Source organism: Balaenoptera ricei, chromosome 1, assembly GCF_028023285.1.
Source record: "Balaenoptera ricei isolate mBalRic1 chromosome 1, mBalRic1.hap2, whole genome shotgun sequence".
NCBI classification, from domain to species: domain Eukaryota; kingdom Metazoa; phylum Chordata; class Mammalia; order Artiodactyla; family Balaenopteridae; genus Balaenoptera; species Balaenoptera ricei.
Genome location: NC_082639.1, coordinates 113131232 through 113143320, shown reverse-complemented (window position 1 = coordinate 113143320; position 12089 = coordinate 113131232). Strand labels below are relative to the sequence as shown.

The 12089-nt window shown below is 56.0% G+C and overlaps 2 protein-coding genes across 4 annotated transcripts; both read left to right on the top strand.

The window, feature by feature from the left end:
* Positions 1-273: 273 nt before the first annotated feature.
* On the top strand, positions 274-4719 carry SCAMP3 (secretory carrier membrane protein 3). The gene is made up of 9 exons (XM_059933135.1): positions 274-530; positions 865-942; positions 1599-1721; positions 1807-1927; positions 2389-2517; positions 2963-3122; positions 3231-3332; positions 3858-3975; positions 4254-4719. Exons 1-9 carry the CDS (start codon positions 465-467, stop codon positions 4398-4400), a joined length of 1044 nt encoding a protein of 347 aa, XP_059789118.1. The 5' UTR covers positions 274-464; the 3' UTR covers positions 4401-4719.
* A 578-nt stretch (positions 4720-5297) lies between these two features.
* ENTREP3 (endosomal transmembrane epsin interactor 3) lies at positions 5298-11157 on the top strand. Of its 3 annotated transcripts, none has more exons than XM_059902092.1 (12): positions 5298-6081; positions 6279-6335; positions 6534-6644; positions 6752-6871; positions 7040-7147; positions 7703-7875; positions 8006-8105; positions 8441-8510; positions 8777-9322; positions 9920-9988; positions 10095-10348; positions 10439-11157. In XM_059902092.1, the coding sequence occupies exons 1-12, from the start codon at positions 5857-5859 to the stop codon at positions 10610-10612; spliced, it is 2007 nt and encodes a 668-aa protein (XP_059758075.1). In that variant the 5' UTR covers positions 5298-5856; the 3' UTR covers positions 10613-11157. The 3 variants fall into 3 exon arrangements, with proteins under 3 accessions (XP_059758075.1, XP_059758070.1, XP_059758082.1); XM_059902087.1 differs by having other exon boundaries at positions 7700-7875; XM_059902099.1 differs by lacking the exon at positions 6279-6335 and having other exon boundaries at positions 7700-7875.
* Positions 11158-12089: the final 932 nt, after the last annotated feature.

Genomic DNA, 12089 nt, shown 5'->3' with positions numbered 1-12089 from the left:
TTCGACTACTGTAGCTCTTAGGCTGGGCCCCAGGATAAAGCCAGAAATCCAGATTTAAAAATGTGCTCAACTGGGCTCCTGGGAGACTACCACCACCGGTCGGAAGACCCCGGTCGTATATCTCGGAAGACTAGGAGGGACAGGGGTTCTGACGCGAGGCCTGCTGGGAGGTGTAGTTCGTTAATTGAGGGAAATCACGTGGGGAAGGGGCGGTACTTGGCTACCGAGACTGAGTTAGAGGTGTCACGTGGGGCACTTCCCTCTTTGCCTTTGACCGAGACGCAGGCGCAACCCTCCTGCTGCTGCGGGGATCCTTGTGACCCTTCCGGTGTGTAAAGCCAATCCGTGCACAGAGAAGCGGGGCGGACCGAGAGGAGCGGAGGGAGCTCTGAGAGCCACGGCCGCCGCCACTGCCGCGGCAGGGGCGTGGAGGGCAGGGGGCGGCCCAAGCGGAAGTTGCAAACATGGCTCAAAGCAGAGACGGTGGAAACCCCTTCGCCGAGCCCGGCGAGCTTGACAACCCCTTTCAGGTGACTTGCGCCGGCCTCTTTGGGGCAGCTGGGGTAATTTCTCGAGTCTAGAGGGTCGGGCTAACTTGTATTCCCGTTCGTGACATTTGATCCGAGGAAGGGCCGCCACGTGGGAGTGACGACTACTCCAGACCAGTGAGCATCCTGGGGGGGCGGGCCCTGCCCCTTAAGGAGCTGGTACTGGCAGTGTGGCGTGAAGGATTGGGGGCAAATATGGGGACAACAGCGTGGGCCCCAAGCTGCAGTCCTTGGAGCCACAGCAATTGAAAAGAGGCCCCTGTTAGTTCCCCCAGAGGCACCAGGTGCCAGCTGAGCCCCAGATCTTTGCCCACAGGACCCAGCTGTGATCCAGCACCGACCCAGCACACAGTATGCCACGCTTGACGTCTACAACCCTTTTGAGACCCGGGAGGTGAGATTCTGGAGAGCACGGGCGAGCGAGGAAGGGTAGGGTATGCTAACAGACCCACTTTGTTGGGGTATAGGGGACTTTTTTGCACGCAAAGGAAGAAACACCGTGATCTTAGCTCCCTGAGAGAGACCAGTCTGCCATGGGATGCCTAATCCTTCTAAAGACACTAAGGCCAAGGATCCATCGGTTTGAGCTCTAAATGTCAGTGTTGGGAGGACCTGGAGTCTGGCAGGGCCTGATGAAGACCCTGTCTGGGGAGCCTTTTTTGAAGAAGAAAAGGGATGGGGCCGGTTGGAGTTGCGGAGAAAACAAACTATGTTTAGATATACAGTTAGAAAACAAGGGATGAAAAAGACTAGACCTGTTTGTCTCACTGCAATAGAAAAAGGTAAGAGTTTTTAAAAGTTTAAGGAGGTTGATACGGTAGATAAGTGCTTTGAGTCCTGGCTAAGGAACTCGATGTGAGAGGTTATGGGGGCTGCTGCAGGTTGTAAAAGAGTTCTCTGATACAAACACAAGAACTAGCTTTCTAACAACTGGGGGAGGGGCTGCCACCTTAGGTAATGAGTTCTAGGTCTAAAGGTATTCAAGTAGACTCTAGATTCCTGTGTTATGAACGACTAGATGATCCCTAAGGTTTTTTCCAAACTCAACAGCCACCACCAAGCTATGAGCCTCCTGCCCCTGTTCCGATAGCTCCACCCTCAGCTCCCCCTTTGCAGTCTTCGAGAAAGCTCAGCCCCACAGAACCCAAGAACTATGGCTCCTACAGCACCCAGGTAAAGGGGGTGTATGGGTAGGGGTTGAGGAGAGGGGCCAGCCCTGGGTTCAGGACTCACATTGCCCTCTGCTCATACTGGTCAGGCTTCAGCTGCAGCAGCCACAGCTGAGCTGCTAAAGAAGCAGGAGGAGCTCAACCGGAAGGCAGAGGAGTTGGACCGTAGGGAGCGAGAACTCCAGCATGCTGCCCTCGGGGGCACAGCTAGTAAGTGGATCCTTGATAGGGTTGGGGAGGGCATCTGACAGGTTCGAAGTCTCAAAAAAGGACCTCAGAGCATGGGCACTGGAGCCAGATTGCTGAGTTTGAATTTGGGTGCTATGTCTTATTAAGGGTGAGCTCTTAGGCAAGTTATTTAATCTTGAGTGCCTCAGTTTCCTCACTTGTAAAATGAGAATAATGTTTGTACCTGTTTGACAGGATTGTTGTGAGGGTTAAACAAAGTCATCTATACAAAATGCTGGGCACAGTGCTTAGAAGTTGTAAGTCATAATAAACACAAGTCCTAATAAACACTCAGTATTAAAATAACTTTTGCCACTTGCCCTTGTTTCTTTGAACCCTCAAATTGGAAATAGAAGAGAGGACCGGAGGTGAAAGGAAGGGGGAGTGATTTGTTGGTCTCTGTCTCACTTGTGAGATCCTCCTGCTCTTTTTGTGCCTTACAGCTCGACAGAACAATTGGCCCCCTCTACCTTCTTTTTGCCCAGTTCAGCCCTGCTTTTTCCAGGATATCTCCATGGAGATCCCCCAAGAATTTCAGAAGACAGTATCCACCATGTACTACCTCTGGATGTGTGAGTAGTGAGAAGCCTTTTTGAAGGAAGAGTACAGGTAGTAACTTGTACATCTTTCTTTTCTTGGAGCCCACTCACCCAGAACTAGACACTTCACCTATCCTCAGCATTTGAGTTTAAGGCTCATTTCTCCAGGAATCTTACTGGATTACTCCTTTTATAGTATTTAGAACTTATTCTGCAGCCTTCTAGCAAATGTATATTCTTGCCCTCTCCCCCTTCCCCTTGTCCTTATGCATAAACGTATTCTGAATCATTTAAACGTCTTTGCCAAGGGGATCACACATGATTGAGATTTGCTAGCTCTGTCTCCCCTACTGAGGATCCTATGAAGGCAGAAGCCGCCTTCCTTTCCTTACTCTGCCACATTTGGTGAGGGCTGTGGGGTGGGCTTCTAGGGAAAGGAGCTCTCATTGACCCATCATCCTGTTCCTCTAACCCTTAGGCAACACTCTGGCTCTTCTCCTGAATTTTCTTGCCTGCCTGGCCAACTTCTGTGTGGAGACCAACAATGGCTCAGGCTTTGGGCTCTCTATCCTCTGGATCCTCCTTTTCACCCCCTGCTCCTTTGTCTGTTGGTACCGCCCCATGTATAAGGCTTTCCGGTAAGAAGGGGGAGTGGGGATGATGGCAGGGAGGGGACTTGGATGGGTCCCATTCTGCTTCTCCAACGCTAATTCTTTGCCTACACTTCCCTTTCTTTCTCTTTGCAGGAGTGACAGTTCATTCAATTTCTTCGTTTTCTTCTTCATTTTCTTCGTCCAGGATGTTCTGTTTGTCCTCCAGGCCATTGGCATCCCAGGTTGGGGGTTCAGGTCTGTGAGGCTGCCATCTACCTTCACCCCTTCCTCCCACTCCTGTAGACCAAGTCAGCCTTGGGTACTGGCATAGGAGTTGTTCAGAAAAAGGAAATGTGGTTTTTATCCTTGGGAGGTGCTAATTTAACCAGAGAGACAAGATGTCCTCCATGATAGAGAGCCCAGACACAACTCTCAACAGACATAGATTAAGGGAAAGATGGCTGTGGTCAATCTGAAGAGGCTTCCTGGAGGAGACATGTGTAACCATGGTTGGAGAAGAGGAAGAATCCTCAACAGAAAGGTCTGTTTGGAGTGAGGATGTCTGGAAGAGCTTGGAGAGCTGGGAGCTGATCGTTCAGGAGCTGGGATTAAACTGTGAAGAGAGTAGGTGTAGTTTGGGATTGCGGTGCATGGAAAGCTGCCAGACTGACAGGAAAACGGCCCCTGGTGGGAAGACATAACCAGCAGTGAAGCTGGGGGGACAGAGACCCAGCTGTGAGCATCCCCTCTTCACTTCCACATACTTTCCCCTCCTTACAGTGGCTGGATCTCTGTTCTGACGGTGCTGAAGGCCAACACAGCTGTAGCTGTGCTCATGCTGCTGGTTGCCCTGTTCTTCACTGGCATTGCTGTGCTGGGAATTGTGATGCTAAAGCGGGTGAGGGGCTGTAGGTGGGGCTAGGAGAGTGAGATCATGTGTCCCTAGGGGCATGGGTGGAACATTCAGGAGCAACTGGGGAGGGCCAGGCTGACGGATGGGTTCTCAGCTAATGGACCTGGGAGGTGGGTGTTGTGGGGTATGTGTGGGTGTGGGTTGGTAGGGAGCCACGAGGGAAAAGCTAGAGCTGCAGGCTGGTGAGTGGTGGTGATGGCGTTAGATTGGAGTGGGGTAACAGTGGCCAGAACGTGCTGTAAAGTCTATGCCTCTACTTGCAGATCCACTCCTTGTATCGCCGCACAGGTGCCAGCTTTCAGAAGGCCCAGCAAGAATTTGCAGCTGGTGTCTTCTCCAACCCTGTGGTGCGAACCGCAGCTGCCAATGCAGCCGCTGGGGCTGCCGAAAATGCCTTCCGGGCACCGTGACCCCTAACTGGGATGCCCTGGCCCTGCCACTTAGGGGAGGTGACCTAGCCCCCATCCCTGAGGTCTCTGGGACTTGATGAGATGTCACTACTTGATGTCTTCACTATAGTGCCCCCAGTCCCACAGCCATGACTGCTGAACCTGACTTAAGGGTGTGGGGAGCCCAGCGTGACCCAGTCACTGCTTCCCTCCCACTCCCCTTCCCCCAATCAGGCCACACTGCTGCCACCTTTACACACCCCAACCCAGCTTCCTTCTGCTGTGCCAAGGCTGTTGCTTCGGTTATTTAAATAAAAAGAAAGTGGAACTGGAACACAAATCACACCGTTTCTGGAATTTTAATGGGAACTAGGCCTTATGGAAGAGAAAGTGGAGGAGACTAGAATGGAAGCAGAATGTGGACTCCAGAGGGAAGGTCTGACCTGGCCTTAGTGTAAATGGAGAGCTCTCAGGGATGGGGCAGCGGAGTCCGATGATGGCAGGCGCAGGAAGAGGGAGGGAAGTCCACGGTTGGGGTGGAATCGCGGAGCTGCCAGGGAGCCCAGCTCCCTACCCCTCTCCATTAATGACAGGGAAGGAGCCTATACTTCTGCTGGGAACACAGCAGGCCGAGGGGCCTGAGAGGCTGGGTGGGGCTCAAGTGGGAGCCGAAAGCGTTGCTAGCTCCGGCGGCCAGCTCACCCTGCAACCCTGCCTCCTGCTCCCTCCCTCCCTCGCCCTTTCTCCCTCTCCCTCCTTCCCTCCCTCCCTCCCTCCTTCCCTCTCCCCCTCCCACAGGGTCTCTGGCGGGGACTACAACTCCCGGGGTGCACCGCGCTGGCCCTCGCACCATGCCCCTCCTCCCGCACCATCCCATCCCCATCCCCCGCCTCCAGTCCCGGACCTGCTGCAGCCGAGCTGGGGGAGCGGGGGTGTGGTGGGCAGGGGAGTGGGGCTGGCGACCCAGGAGGCGGCGGCACCGCCGCAGCCTCTCCCCACCAGGCAGCCTCGGATCCCACTGGACACTGAAGGCACACCGACCGCGCCTCTAGAGTCACGCCGCCTCTCCCCTCTTCTCTAGACTTCTTTCCCATCCTTCTCGCCTTCACCCTTCCCACCCTTCCCTGGGTTCCGGACCGCCGCCCTCTCTTCACTCCCGGACCGGCCCTTCTCGGCGCCTCTCTTCTCTAGGGAGATGCGATGAGCCGGTGCCCCCGCGTCCTCATCGCCGTCCCGGGCACGGTGCCCGTCCAGTGCCCCTGGTGGGGAGGGAGCACTCCGGGGCCCCTCCGTGACGCCCCTCCCTTGGCCCCCTCCTCAGCTGGAGTCCCTGGGCCATGGCCCAGGGGACCCAGCCAGGGGGTGGGGTCTAGAGCGAGGGGGGTGGAGAGGAGGAAGGACGAGGCCTTGGGCGCCTCTGAGATGCTCCCAAGCGTCAGGGGGAGCCGAGCGAGGCTTAGGCAACCGGGCGGCAGGCATGATGCCCTCGCCTAGTGATTCCAGCCGCTCACTGACTAGCCGGCCCAGCACCCGGGGCCTTACCCACCTCCGCCTCCACCGACCCTGGCTGCAGGCTCTGCTCACGCTGGGGCTGGCTCAGGTGCTCCTGGGCATCCTGGTGGTCACCTTCAGCATGGTGGCCTCATCTGTCACCACCACCGAGAGCGTCAAGAGATCCTGCCCGTCTTGGGCTGGATTCTCGGTGAGTTGGGTGCACAGTTGTTGGGTGGGGGAGGCTCCTCGGGCCCCACCCCTCCACACCAGCTGCCAGTCCAAATCCTGGCCTCTCCTCCCTCTCCTGGTCCTCCTCCTCCTTACAGAGCTGGGTGCACCCTGTGGTGAGGGGCTCACTCAGGTGCCTCCCCTGTCAGGCTGAGCCTGTGCCCACTCTATCCCCAGCTGGCGTTTTCCGGGGTGGTTGGCATTGTGTCTTGGAAGCGGCCGTTCACTCTAGTGGTAGGTGCCAGGGTCTGATGCCCACGGGGAGGCAGGTGCCTAGCACCTGAGGGGATGCCTATTTATGCCCTCGAAAAGGGAATTGACTCTCCCATTCATGCTGTCCAGGCACAAATGTCTGTGAAGGAGGGTGGCTCCATCTGCGGTAGAGAGTACTCTTGGGGTCCCAGCCCTGAGCCTGTGCCCTGTTTCCCCCAGATTTCCTTCTTCTCCTTGCTTTCGGTGCTCTGTGTCATGCTCAGCATGGCTGGCTCTGTTCTCTCCTGTAAAAACGCTCAGCTGGCCCGAGACTTCCAAGAATGCATCTTGGTGAGATTTGAGGAAAGCGAGCCTGAGAGTGCTGGTTGGGGGAGGTGTGCAGGACAACCTGGACTTGTCCTGATTCAGGCTGCCTCACCCTCTCCACTCCCACTCAGGACGGAAAGGTCTGTGTGTGCTGCCCTCCTGTTCCTCTACTGCGGCCCTGTCCAGAGTCAGGGCAGGAACTGAAAGTTGCCCCTAACTCCACCTGTGATGAAGCCCGAGGGGCCCTCAAGGTGAGCATGCACCCCCCCTTCCCCCCCTCCGCCATTCCTTCCTCTCCTGCCATCTTCCTGGTTCTCACCCTTCTGCCTCCTCCTGGAGTCCTCACAGGCCCCGAGTATGTGGGATTTACTCCACCCCAGGCTCCTCTCACATCCCTCTCTCTCTCTTGCCTTCCCCAGAACTTGCTCTTTAGCGTCTGTGGGCTCACGGTTTGTGCCGCCATAATCTGTACTCTCTCTGCTATTGTTTGCTGCATCCAAATCTTCTCCCTGGACCTTGTGCACACGGTGAGTGGGGAGCCGGGGTCAAGGCCAAGAAGGTAGGATGCGGGCAGGGTGTGTATGCTGGGATTGGGCTTGAGGGGTGATGGTTACAGTGCTGGCTTTTGAGCACCAGGGGCTGTGGGTCACCTATTAGGCATGTCTGTTGCAGGGTTATTTAGGGGGTCCAAAGGAAGGTGAGGAGGGAAATGACAGGGAGTAAGAGAAGTATGTGATGCCAGTCTGGGGGCATTGAAGAGTGAGACTAAAAGTTGGGCGGAGTCAGGAAGGTCTTAGATGGGGGTGGGGATAATGGGTTGATGTTCTGGTGGGGACAGAGAACAGATAGTGATTCTGGGTGCAGAAAGGTCCATGTAGAGGAGGACTTTCTAGATGGGCAGGGCAAGAGCTGAAGGTCTTCTGCTGGGGCGGGGTTAGAGGAGGAACTGGTTTTGGCAAAGGAGCCAGAACTGAGCTTCTTGGAGGGGGTGGGGCCAGAAAATGTAGATGAGAGAGGAGTTTGGGAGCCAAGGAGCTGTATTCCCAGAAACCAAGTTTGCTGACTTGCTTGCTCCCCAGCAGTTGGCCCCTGAGCGCTCAGTCTCAGGTCCTCTGGGGCCTCTGGGCTGTACATCCTCGCCCCCAGCCCCTCTCCTACACACCATGCTGGACTTGGAGGAATTTGTACCGCCTGTGCCCCCGCCGCCCTACTATCCCCCAGAGTACACCTGCAGCTCAGAAACAGATGCACAGAGGTGAGGCCAGGTGGAATCTGTGGGGAAACTAAGGAAGGCGACTGGGGCTGAGGCCGGGGATTGGTGGGGAGAGATTTTTTTGGAATAGGAGTTCTTTCCCAGGCTTTGACCCTCTCCCTCATCCTGCCAGCATCACCTACAATGGCTCCATGGACAGCCCGGTGCCCTTGTATCCTACTGATTGCCCCCCTTCTTATGAGGCCGTCATGGGGCTACGAGGAGACAGCCAGGTGAGAGCAGGGCTTGGTGTGGGCTGGGGAGTCAGAGATAGAGCCTGAAAAGCTGGGTGAGCTGCTATCACTGGATAAAGATAATACTAGCTCTCATGATCTTTATAGCACTAGCACATTCACTGTCATCTTTGATCTGCCTGAGAGCTTGGCGAGGTGGGTGGGGTAAGAACTATTATTTCCATTTTACAGATGTGGAAACTGAGGCCCGCATAAGTGACTTGAACAAAGTGACAAAGCTGGACTGGAATCTAGGTCTCCAGAGCTCTGTGCAGCCTATGGGATGGCCTAATCAGTGTGTAGGGCTCGACCCTTGACCCTTGTGTCTTCTGCAGGCCACTCTGTTTGATCCTCAGCTTCATGATGGCTCCTGCATCTGTGAGCGAGTGGCCTCCATTGTAGATGGTGAGCAGAAAGTGGGGAGGGTGGACAAGGTCTGGGATGCCTGGGATAGCAGAGCTGGGTGTGGGGGGCAGAGGGGGAGAGACGAGACCGAGTGGGTGGCTAAGGGACAAATGAGGGCTGGGGCTTCTTGCAATCCTGGGCTTAGCTGTCTGTCTCCTCTGAGATAAAACTGGAGGCAGGATGGCCCGCAAGAGGCTGGGCCTGAGAAAAGGGGAACCGCCTGCGCGGCCAGGCTGGTGCTACCCGGCAGCGCCTACCACCCACAGTGTCCATGGACAGCGGGTCTCTGGTGCTGTCAGCCATCGGTGACCTCCCTGGGGGCTCCAGCCCGTCGGAGGACTCGTGCCTGCTGGAGCTGCAGGGCTCCGTGCGCTCCGTTGACTACGTGCTCTTCCGCTCTATTCAGCGCAGCCGCGCCGGCTACTGCCTCAGCCTGGACTGCGGCCTGCGGGGCCCCTTTGAGGACAGCCCCCTGCCCCGGCGGCCCCCGAGAGCTGCCCGCTCCTATTCCTGCTCTGCCCCCGAGGCCCCACCCCCGCTGGGTGCCCCCACAGCTGCCCGAAGCTGCCACCGGCTGGAGGGCTGGCCACCTTGGGTGGGACCCTGCTTCCCCGAGCTGAGGCGGCGGGTCCCCCGGGGAGGCAGCCGGCCAGCTGCAGCCCCGCCCCCCCGAGCCCCGGTTCGCCGCTTCAGCGATAGCTCAGGTTCCCTCACCCCACCGGGGCACCGGCCTCCTCAGCCGGCTCCCCGACCACCGCTGCTGCTGCCACGGTCCCACAGTGACCCGGGCATCACCACCTCCAGCGACACCGGTGAGCCGCCACAAGATTCAGGAGAGGGCAGGCACTGGGAGTTAGAGGGCCAGTGATACCCACCAGGATTTGGGACACTGTTGAGGCCCCTGGGGAGGAAGAATGGGTGAATTCACTCCTGCAGTAGACACTTCTTATGTCACCTCCTAGAAATACATCAATAGCTTAGTGGCGAAAAGAAGAGGATTTGGTTTTTGGAACGCAGTCTCACAGTTCCCAGCTTGGGCTAGTTACCTACCCTCTCCAAGCCTCAGTTTCTCACCTGTAAAACAGGTATAATAACAGTACCCCACCATAGGTACTGTGGAGTTACTGAGGAGAGATGCAGGTCAAGTGCTTAGCCCTGGCACAGAAAGTGTTTGTCATTACCGTTATGTGCCAGGTACTGGAGAGGCTGCAGCAGGGCACGATAGCGCCTTAGTCCCTGATTTGGTGGATTGTACCATCTAGTTGCTGGCGGACCTGAGCAGAGATGATGCCCCCTTGGTTGGGAATGGGGTGTGGAATCTGGGCTTGAGTTCTCAGGAGGGCCGTGAGATTGGCGGGCGCATCTACTGAGCGCTCCCACTCAGTCCCTGTCTCTGTCTTCCTTCTCAGCTGAATTCAGGGACCTTTATACCAAAGTGCTTGAGGAAGAAGCTGCTTCCATTTCCTCTGCAGATACAGGTGAGGCATATGGTTGGTGCCCAGGGGGCAGTGGGTAGGGGAGTGCTGCCTGGCCTCCTCTGCACCTCCCATTCCACCCACTCTCCCTCTCTCTCTCTCTCTCCAGGGCTCTGCTCTGAAGCCTGCCTCTTCCGTCTAGCCCGTTGCCCTTCCCCCAAGTTGCTACGTGCTCGCTCAGCCGAGAAACGGCACCCCATGCCCACCTTCCAGAAGGTCCCCCTGCCCTCGGGCCCTGCACCTGCCCACTCCCTGGGGGACCTGAAGGGCAGCTGGCCAGGCCGGGGCTTGGTCACTCGTTTCCTCCAGATGTCTAGGAAGGCCCCAGACCCCAATGGGAGTGGAGCCCATGGACATAAGCAGGTAGAGTGAGGGGATCCAGTGAAGACACCCAGGAAAGCCTGGTGCTTCAGGTGGGGCCACACTGATGCTCTTTCCTGTGGCCCCATCTAGGTGCCCCGGAGCCCATGGGGCCGGCCAGGCCGAGAGAGCCTCCACCTTCGCAGCTGCGGCGACCTCAGCTCCGGCTCCTCCCTGAGACGCCTCCTGTCTGGCCGCAGGCTGGAGCGTGGCACCCGCCCCCACAGCCTCAGCCTCAATGGGGGCAGCCAGGAGACTGGGCTCTGACCTGGGTGTCCTCCCACACTGAACAGATCCAGATGAATGCTGGGGCCACAGGCACCAGCTGGTTGGGACCAGCAGCCTCCAGCACCCCCTTGCACTGGCTGACACAAAAAGAAACCTGCTGAACACCCCCAGAAGTATCCCTTTCCCTCCTACCTCTAGGGGCTCCTGCTGCTTGCCTCTGCCCCTCCAGCCTGGGGAGACCTTCTGTCCTGCGCTGCATGGGTGTTCAGGCTGTGCGGAGAGATGACCCTGCTTACAGCGTTGGAGGAGGAAAATAAAGCCCTGTTCCTCCAGCATGAGAGTAACTCTCTCTGATTCACCACGGGCCCTGTGGCCAGGGCAAAGGCATGTCCCGGTTGTTCAAGCACAAGGGGCTGTATGCCTGTGCAATGGGGTGGTGAGGCATGAAGGGTCAGAAAAATCTGGGTGGCCTCTCAGCTCTGCCACCTTTAGCTGCATGATCTTGGGCAAGTTATTTAACCTCAATTGCCTGATCCGTAAAACATTGTGAGGACGAAAGTTTGTAAAGCTCTTAACACACTAAGTAAGGCTTCAATAAATTTCAATTTTCCCTTCTCTTCTGGATCATTCTTTGTCACCTTTGAAATTTGTTCTAGCATCTCTCATAGTTATGAAAACTCTCAAGACGCTGATATCTGTTTCCAGCTACCACACAATGTCTCTGCCCCTTTTCATAGCCAAACGTTTTTTCTCTTCCTTCCTTCCACTCTTGAACATCCATTCTCTCCTCACCCATTCCCATCAGGCTCCTTCCCCTACCTCTCCCCAGGCACTGCTCTTTTTTTTTTTTTTTTTTTAATTTTTTAATTTTAATTTTAATTTTATTTATTTATTTCTGGCTGTGTTGGGTCTTCGTTGCTGCACGTGGGCTTTCTCTAGTTGCGGCGAGCGGGGGCTACTCTTTGTTGCGGTGCCTGGGCTTCTCATTGTGGTGGCTTCTCTTGTTGCAGAGCACGGGCTCTAGGCACGCGGGCTTCAGTAGTTGTGGCTCGCGGGCTCTAGAGCGCAGGCTCAATAATTGTGGCGCACGGGCTTAGTTGCGCCGCAGCATGTGGGATCTTCCTGGACCAGGGATCGAACCTGTGTCCCCTGCGTTGGCAGGCAGATTCTTATCCACTGCACCACCAGGGAAGCCCCCAGACACTGCTCTTGACAAATTTTTCAGTAAGCAAAAAAGTTAGACCCACTGGCCAATTCTCTGCCTGCATTTCACTTGACCTCTAAGAAGCATTTAACCCAGATAATCAGCATCTTTCCTCTTGAATTTTTCCCTTTCTTGTCTTTGAAAACATCATACTCTCCTAATTTTTCTCCTACTTTACTGTCTTGGTATCATTTGTCAGAGTTCACACCTCTGCCCAACCGCTTAACACTGGAGGGCTCCAGGGCGCTCCCCTTGGCCCTCTTCTTTTTTCTACCTCCAGTCTGTAAGTGGCCCTATCAAGATCCATGGCTT

Coding starts and splice junctions, on each gene's coding strand:
- SCAMP3 (XM_059933135.1), top strand. CDS start 465: ATGGCTCAAAGCAGAGACGGTGGAAACCCCTTCGCCGAGCCCGGCGAG. Junction 1,722..1,806: donor ATGGCTCCTACAGCACCCAG/GTAAAGGGGGTG, acceptor CATACTGGTCAG/GCTTCAGCTGCAGCAGCCAC. Junction 3,123..3,230: donor CCCATGTATAAGGCTTTCCG/GTAAGAAGGGGG, acceptor TTCTCTTTGCAG/GAGTGACAGTTCATTCAATT.
- ENTREP3 (XM_059902087.1), top strand. CDS start 5,857: ATGATGCCCTCGCCTAGTGATTCCAGCCGCTCACTGACTAGCCGGCCC. Junction 6,082..6,278: donor CGTCTTGGGCTGGATTCTCG/GTGAGTTGGGTG, acceptor CTCTATCCCCAG/CTGGCGTTTTCCGGGGTGGT. Junction 8,511..8,776: donor AGTGGCCTCCATTGTAGATG/GTGAGCAGAAAG, acceptor TACCACCCACAG/TGTCCATGGACAGCGGGTCT.